The following is an 8,311-nucleotide window of genomic DNA, read 5'->3' on the forward strand; positions in this document are numbered from 1 at the left end:
TCAGCAGTATCGGATGCATTGCAGACTTGATCTGTAGTTATTGATCCATTTGTGGTGTGAAGAGACCCACCCTGGGGGAGAGGCTGATCAGAGAATTTCTCATCAGAGTGGATTTTTGGGCACAGGGTTTGTCCAGTCTGCATTGCCCCTGTATCTCTCACGTGCCATCAGCAGGAGGTACCAGCTTTTGTGGAAATGCACTGTAGATTTTAATTTAATGCATATTGATTCTACATTCTGGTTTTAAAGTTGCTATAAACTTAGCACGTGTGGTCAGCTCTCCTCAGAAATGTGCTCACCCTCATTAGAACTGAAGGGAAGGAGCAGCAATTTTTTCAGCACTCTGTTCTTTGCTCAGCCTGTTACAAAACCCTGGAGAGCTGTGCTCACAAAATCAGCACAGTTACATTTCTTACACATCTTCTCTCTCTCAAAAACAGGTCTGGATCTCCAATGGTGGCCTGGCCAGTATTTTCACAGTGTTTGCCAGGACAGAGGTTGTGGACAAGGACGGGCAGGTGAAGGATAAAATCACTGCTTTCATCGTAGAGCGGGACTTTGGCGGCGTCACCCACGGCAAGCCCGAGGATAAACTGGGCATTCGAGGCTCCAACAGTAAGAACCACCTGAAATTTTTTAGCAGAAATCGTTTTAATAGTTTAAGGTTTTATTTTGGTGGGATCATCTGAATTCAGAGGCAGATCAATACCTATTCCATGTTACAGTATGTTTCATGTTTCTTTAGCTGGCTTTTCCTAGGAGTCCTTCCTCACGCAGGGTCTGAAATAAGAAATCCATTTTGTGGAGTTCATTCACTGTGCAGTGAAAGAAATCACTCAGGAGATTCAGTGACCAATAGATTTTATCTAGAAGTCCAATTTCTTCAGCTCTTCTAAGCTTTGTAATGATTGCATCTTTTCACCATCTTGGTGACTGTTCAGTCAGTTCCTTAGAACTAAAAATAAAGACCAAACTGTAGTTCTCTGTTTACAAAGTGTATATTCATAACATTTTTAATATTCTACATCAATAATTTATGTCAACTACAGCCTTTTCCCACATTCTCACTTCTTTGGCAAAGCATGTATAATTCTCTCATAAACAATCCATTAGGAAGACTTAATTTCTTGCTACAAATAGTGGCTTAAGTTCCTGAATGTCTTTTAAATATTTCTGTGTCATATTTGATCAAGTGTTAATTCTGTGTTTCAGCCTGTGAAGTACATTTTGAAAACACCAAAGTGCCTATAGAGAATGTAATTGGAGAAGTTGGAGGGGGATTTAAGGTAAGCAGTGGAGAATGGCTACTGGTGATTTGTAGAAGCCTGAAGGAGGCTGTTTGCCCCTGTGCTGAAGTTTCCTTGTGGGTGGTGTGAGCACTGCCACACTGCAGAGTACAGGAGGACATATTCCCCCACTGATCTGTAAATTGGTGTCACTGCACAGTGCACAGTGTGCCATCACCTCCGATTTCTGTGGTTTTCCTCTTCTTATTGGGCTTTTGGTTGTTTTTCGTGGTGTCCCCTCAGAGAAGGGAGTGACTTCAGCTGCCCTTCTGCCCTGACTGGGGGACATGTCCTCTGCTGGTTCCACAGCAGCATGAGGGAAGGGGGACAGAGCAGTGAGTGCCACAGGGAGTGCTGGAGGCATGCCCAGCTCCAAGGTGCCCTGGCTGGCAGCTGCTTCTCCAGGGCTGCACTGTGGCACAAGGAAATGCTGGCAGGACCCCAGGAGAGAAAACCACAGGTGGCCTTGCTGTGTAACCTTTCTCTGAGAGTGTGACCTGGGGATTTGCAAAACTGCTCTTACTCCTTCTCCATTTCCTACTCCTGCTGTAGCAGGCAAGTCCAGGCCTAAATGCTAAATGAAATAATTGCCCTTAATGTAGTAGAGATTAAAAGAAGATTGTTATGGTGTCTTCCCGACAAGTTAAAATGTAGGACAGTGACTTCTTTTCCTAACAGGCTTTGACCTGAGTCACCCGTGTTGAGAAACAACACTACAGACACCAGACTCCAAAATCTATTTCTGTACATTATTGGTCTGTATTTCATTTCTACACCTCCATTCTTGTCCCTTCTGTGGTGTGTTGTTGAAAGGCATCTGAGACAGAGAGCAGCCCTCACAGGTCAGCTGCAGGGAGAAATATTGTGATTTTCTTCTTCATCTGATAAACTGGAATAGTGCTGTCCAGCTGGAATGTTTACCAGCTGCAGATAAATGCATTTTTATTACATTTTACCTTCATGTAATTAGAATAGAGATTATTTCCAAGTCCCTGGATCATCTACTTCAGATATAAAATTGGATGTAATGGGTGGCAGGAAAAGCCCAGTTTTGAAGCATTTTTCTTGGGATGCTGAGAGCTGTGGTGGCTGATGTGAGGGCACTTCCCAGGACTGGCAGTGTGTCCCAGTGAGGAGTGAAATCCAGGGAACACTGAAGCAGGAAGCAGTGACCAGCGTGGCCTAAGGAGAATGTGGCCTGAACCCCATCTGTTTCTTCCCAGGTTGCCATGAATATCCTCAACAGTGGAAGATTTAGCATGGGCAGTGCATCTGCTGGAATGATTAAGAAGTTGATAGGTGGGTGAATCGGGTGCTCTGCATGGCTGGGTGTCAGCAGAAACTGCTGTGCCTGAGGCAGATCATGCAGGACATTCAGAGTGGGAGCAGGAGTCTTGACCTTGTCATAACACCCTTTGAAATCTTTAAAATATGGTTTTGAAAAATAGTTATTAAAAGCTTGCTTGTAGAAGTTTTGAAATAAAGGTCTTTTTCCTTTTTGTACAGTGTAGGTTCAGTTCATAGAGTGGGAGGTTATTGCCTCTGTTGGACTTCCTGAGGTAAAATGTTCTTCCCAAGAAAAAAACCTCTGTGCTATTGCTTTTAGAAGGTGTAATCTCCCCTAGAACCTCCCACCTGTATAACTGGCTCAAAGCTGCACACAGTAATTAGGACTAAAACTGCTTTCTGCCAATAATTAACCGAAACAGTAACAGAAGTCTCTCTAATCAATTAGCACCAAAACTGATTACTTCTCTAAGAGTACAAGTTCACACTTCTGGTTCAAAAGCCTTTGACAGGCTGGTCCCAGACTTGATCAACACCATCAGTGTGAGGGTGATTTTCACAAAGTGCTGCTTTGGAACAGCCAGGGGGCTCCTGGGCATAGACTGGAGTGTCACCATCCAGGGAAGGACACCAGCAGCTGGAATGGTCTGTCACAGCCCTTCTGAGATGGATTTGTTTTTCTTTCTTTAAAGAGCTGACATCAGAGTATGCTTGCACCAGGAAACAATTCAATAAGAAACTCAGTCAGTTTGGATTAATTCAGGTAACAATAAAATGAAACACCTAAATCTCTGTGCTAAGTGCCAGGACATAGATTGCATTGGGGGTATTTTGGCTCTACTGGTTTAAAGGATTTGCTAGAAATTTGTGTGTACCTGGTGCAGACTTCTGTACACTGATCTTTTAAATGTCCAGAATGATAAATGTATAAAAGTGTTTTTTATTGATTGTTGTTTTGAAGTGGTGCTTTTTATTGATGGATTAACTTGATGATGTAAAACATATAAAAACAGCAGGTTTTTTAAAGTTGGAGGGTTGATTGTGGACTTTTGCATCTGAATTTCTGTGTGATCCCTCCCATTGCTGTGTGGCAGGAGAAGTTTTGTTTGATGGCTGTGAAAGCCTACGTGATGGAGAGCATGGCTTACCTGACTGCAGGGATGATGGACAGGCCAGGCTTCCCTGACTGCTCCGTGGAGGCTGCCATGGTCAAGGTACCCAGGGCTGGCCAAGGGCTGTGTTCAGGCTGCAGAGGGCTGAGAGCTCAGGGCTGAATATTTAGACAGATGAGGGAAGCACTGCAGCCAGGTGAAATGACAGATACTGTTCTGTCTGTATCACACAAGCTCACACTTGTGCAAAACAAAACCTGCAGGGAACAGGTTGGGAATGTCAGAGCCCCTGAGCTGGGGTCTGAGGAGGCCTCACACAAGCACAGGGACACTCAGTTACACTCCAGCTGCCAGCCTGGCCAAGCTGCTGCTGGGCCAGCTTTCCAGGGAGCTGGTGGCACAACAAACCCTGTGGAATATCCAGGCTGTGGCTGCCAGGGTGTCCCTCATGGTCACTGCAGAAAGCTCCTGCTCTGGGCTCCAGCCAAGCAGCTGCAGCTGCTCTGCCCTTGTGGGGCTGCCCCTGTCCCTGGAATGTGCCCTTTTGGAGAGTGCCCTGTGCATTGCATCACTGAATTTGGCAAACCCCTGAGCTGCAGGGACACAGTTCCAGGACTGGTGTAACACACAGAAAACACTGCAGCAGTGTCCTGTGGATACAACCCCAGAGCAGGGCATCCTGTGTTTATTGCTGATTTATTATCTACTCACTGCTGGTCAAACCTTGTTCCATGGCAGGTGTTCAGCTCTGAAGGTGCCTGGGCCTGTGTGAGTGAGGCTCTGCAGATCCTTGGAGGCCTTGGCTACATGAAGGATTATCCCTACGAGCGCTACCTCAGGGACACCAGGATCCTGCTCATCTTTGAGGCAAGTACCAGCATCCCCTTTTCACTGCAAACTGCAGTTCACACCTTCTATGAAGGTGAGTAGAAACCTGAAGGTTTGATTGACCAGGAATTTGTTCCTTCAGCTGCCAAGTCTGGAACAGTAAGACTGCAGGACTAACCTTGTTTTCTTTGGAATATCATTAATAGTTCCCTGTAGTAAAATAAGCTGTGATGGCTTTTACAGAACTGACCACAGTGTGAGTTACAGCAGTGGCCTTTCCTCTTGTGTGCTTCTCACAAGTGAAGCAGGGAAACTCATAAAAGATCAACTTAGACATTTAATTAACTTATTGATGGGCATGTAAGTTAAAAGAAAGGTTGGTTCTAAAGCTTGTTCTCTTTCCAAGCTGGATTGTCAGTGATTCCATCGTGTGCACATCAGAGTCATTGCCAGACCTGATTTTAACTCAGCTCATTTTGAGCAGTTCTACAACTATTCGAATGTTCCTTCACTAGAACAGTGCACAGCATTTTTAATCAAAATGCATTTAGTCTGATTTCTTTTTCATTGGGGTATATTTGTGTGTTTAATGATGAGGGGCTTGACTTCTGCAATGCCCCATGAAATCAGAATTTAAACTGAGATAAAGCGAAAAGCAGCAGCTTATGCATGGGGAGAGTCAACATGTGATATTGGAGCAGTGGGAAGGGCACAGGGGCACCACAGACCTGCTTGGAAAACACTCACTGTTGTAAACTCTGGTTACTCACCTGTCTCACTTTCTGTTCTGCTTTTTCCAGGGAACCAATGAAATCCTGAGAATGTACATTGCACTGACAGGGATGCAGCATGCAGGGAAGATCTTAACTGACAAAATTAAGTATGTTCTTATTTACTGTTAATAGTTTTAAATAAACTAAACAGAATCAGATAACTTTATAGATGAGAGAAGAAACTGCAGGGAAAGCCTGTAGTATTTTCTACTTATTGTCTGTAAAAGTTCAGTGTTACACGGGCTCTTTGACTTTTTAATGGGATGGTTCATAGATTTAGGAGCTGTAGCATTTAATGCATTTTATCTTGGACTTTTACACAAGCTGTAATTATTTCTTTCAAGACCAGTAATGAATATTTTGTATCTGAATGAAGTTGTATCGCCACAACAGCTGCATTGTGCATATTGAGTACTGGTCTCTGGAATTCCCTGTGGGTGTCTTTGAGAGCAGATGATGACTCTTAAGGCTCCACAGTTGTTCTCCAGACTTCACAGTAATGCAGTAATGGATCAGGACTTGGTAATTCATGGACAAGCTGCAGGCATTTTGCTAAAGCATTTGGAATTCCAACTGGTTGTGTGTGAATCTCCTGGAATTTTTTTAACAGCCATTCTTTCCCCAACATTTCAGAGCAATCAAGAAAGGAAACGTGGGAGTGGCGCTGGGGGAGTTCCTGACCAGGTTACAGGAGAGCCTGGGCAAGAAGGTGGATCTGGGGCTTGTAGGTGACCATGGGGTGGTGCATCCCAGCCTCCAGGTAAGGGCCTTTCTGCTGAGCTCTCATGTTTGTTCCCTTTGCTGCTTGCCACAATTTCATCTCCTGTTTTGCAAACCAAAACGTGTGCTTAGGGGCAGTGAGATTTTCCAGGGTAAGCAGATGTTGGCACCATGGCAGGGGTGGGATGTTACAGTTATTGTCCAGGTATGAAGAGAAGATGAAGGCTGCTCTAAGCCTGTGTTTATACCAAATCCAGGTTTAGATCCATTTGGATAATTTGTATAAATTGAGCCTTCACTGTATTAAAGTGTCTGTAATAGCTGCCCTTTGTTGTAAGGCTAGTTACAAAACAGGGTTTTTTCTGTTTAATTGGAACAGAGTTCCAGGTAAGAATTTCTGTGAATTACACATACACATACTTGCTTAATCACTTAGGAAAAGATTTTTATGACCACATGAATGTTTTTATGACCAAATGAATGTTCTGTTAATAACAAAAAGATAAGGTACATTTTTCATGGGGTGTTCTGTTAGTTACTTTTGTCAGCATGAGCCTATACTGAAAGTTACCAAGAGTAAACTCCAGAAAATTTTAATGGATGTTTGAGAGAAAGAATAGTGCCTGTCTGGCTTTCAGCAGCAACATGGATAAATGTTAAAAAAGAGAAAATCCAGTGTCCTCTTTAAATGGGGTGGGGGTATGTTGCTTTTCTGTTGTAAGACTACTCAAATTGTTCTATTTTGTGTTCTGTTTTACAGGAGAATGCCAAGAAACTTGAAGAAAACGTTTATTATTTTGGAACTACAGTCAGGGGCCTGCTAAGTAGGTTTGGCAAGGTAACTATTTATTTTGTCTGTTGTCTTTTTTGCTGAATAGTTTATCCTTGGGGCTCCACTGGAACCTGCAGGGGACTGAGTGTGGCAGGACCAGCCCTTCCTTCACATGATGCCTTCTCACTGGGTGTGAGAAAACACACTGACATTCTGTACCTCAGTGTAATGGAAAAGTTACATTGTTAGAACCAAAACCAAAGCACCAGCACCCTCAGGGAATTGGTTGTTTTCCTCTCCTCCTATAAGCACAAATCCTGCTGCTGCCGGCATTTAGCAAAGTGGTTTAAGGCACACATCAGTATGACAATTTTGCAAGCAGACTGTTAAAAGGTGCAGCTTAGTAAGCTCAAAACTAACTATGATAATTTCTGACCTAGGCTAGAACTGGGTTTTGCAAAATAAAGCTGCACCTAAACATGAAGTTTGGACAGTGATATTTGGTTGAAGTTTTGAACTGACAAACCGCAAGCTGATAATGATTTTCCCTCTCCCAGACAATAGTGGAGGAGCAGCTGGTGCTGAAGAGAGTGGCAGATGTGGTGATTAATTTGTATGCAATGACTGCAGCCATCTCCCGGGCCAGCCGCTCCATCAGCATCGGGCTCAGGAACCATGACCATGAGGTGAGTGTCCCTCAGCAGCAGCCATTCCCACTCAGGCTGTGCTCCTGGGAGCAGGCAGGCTGCATCTCTGGGGAATTATAGCAAACTCTCCCATAAATGTGCAGCAGAATGTGGCTAAACCTGCAGAGTGCAGGAGCCTTTCAGGGGCTCTGCCCATTGAGCTGCACACTCTCAACATGTTTAAAATACTTGTTTAACACATACACAGACATTTAGAACCTCACCACAACTCTGCACATTCTCTCAAATCTGTTAACACCATGCAGTTCTTCCCAAACTCTTTCCATATAATCATTAATAATAACACATAAGCACAACAGTATTTGGGCAGCACAGTGAGGACAGGACAGTGCTTATTTAGTAGCTCATGTAAAGTTACATGGCAACAGTGGTGTTGCAGGACAAGCAAATTTGCTCCAGTTTGGTGTTAAAACAAACCCAACCTGCTGTTCTGGATTGATTCCCAGTCAGTCTTGGAGCCAGTTTTGGGTGAAGGCTCATCCCAGGCCTGAGCCTTGGCAGTTCTGGCCTCAAAGGGACAGCTGAGGCTGCACTGCACATGACTGAGCATCAGGGTCCCATTACCAAAGGGCTTTGAGAAGTTTAAATTACTGTGTTTTTTCTATGTGGTTTTCTTTATGAAATTCATTCACTATTTTTTAACTCAGATTTACTTCTTTTTCAGGTGCTTCTTACTAATATCTTCTGCACAGAAGCGTATTTCAAGAATAATTATGCCATGGCTCAATTAGAAAAATGTAAGTATTATAAATAATTTTGCACTCTTCTGTCTTTCAGACTGTGATCAAAAGAAGTTGGGTTTGATGTGACCAACAGAAGAGTTTTG

General features: G+C 43.7%; 1 protein-coding gene across 1 annotated transcript in view; it reads left to right on the forward strand.

The window, feature by feature from the left end:
- Nucleotides 1–8,239, forward strand: part of ACAD9 (acyl-CoA dehydrogenase family member 9) — a 12,952-nt gene extending 4,713 nt beyond the window's left edge. Inside the window, exons 7-17 of the mRNA XM_031065228.1 lie at nucleotides 441–615; nucleotides 1,213–1,286; nucleotides 2,510–2,585; nucleotides 3,266–3,336; nucleotides 3,668–3,787; nucleotides 4,424–4,552; nucleotides 5,314–5,393; nucleotides 5,920–6,046; nucleotides 6,767–6,844; nucleotides 7,336–7,464; nucleotides 8,150–8,239. Coding sequence (XP_030921088.1) covers nucleotides 441–615; nucleotides 1,213–1,286; nucleotides 2,510–2,585; nucleotides 3,266–3,336; nucleotides 3,668–3,787; nucleotides 4,424–4,552; nucleotides 5,314–5,393; nucleotides 5,920–6,046; nucleotides 6,767–6,844; nucleotides 7,336–7,464; nucleotides 8,150–8,239 — 1,149 coding nt within the window. The remainder of the gene's footprint in view (nucleotides 1–440; nucleotides 616–1,212; nucleotides 1,287–2,509; nucleotides 2,586–3,265; nucleotides 3,337–3,667; nucleotides 3,788–4,423; nucleotides 4,553–5,313; nucleotides 5,394–5,919; nucleotides 6,047–6,766; nucleotides 6,845–7,335; nucleotides 7,465–8,149) is intronic.
- The last annotated feature ends 72 nt before the right edge of the window (nucleotides 8,240–8,311 follow it).

This window comes from Geospiza fortis, unplaced genomic scaffold (assembly GCF_000277835.1).
Source record: "Geospiza fortis unplaced genomic scaffold, GeoFor_1.0 scaffold1079, whole genome shotgun sequence".
Classification (NCBI taxonomy): domain Eukaryota; kingdom Metazoa; phylum Chordata; class Aves; order Passeriformes; family Thraupidae; genus Geospiza; species Geospiza fortis.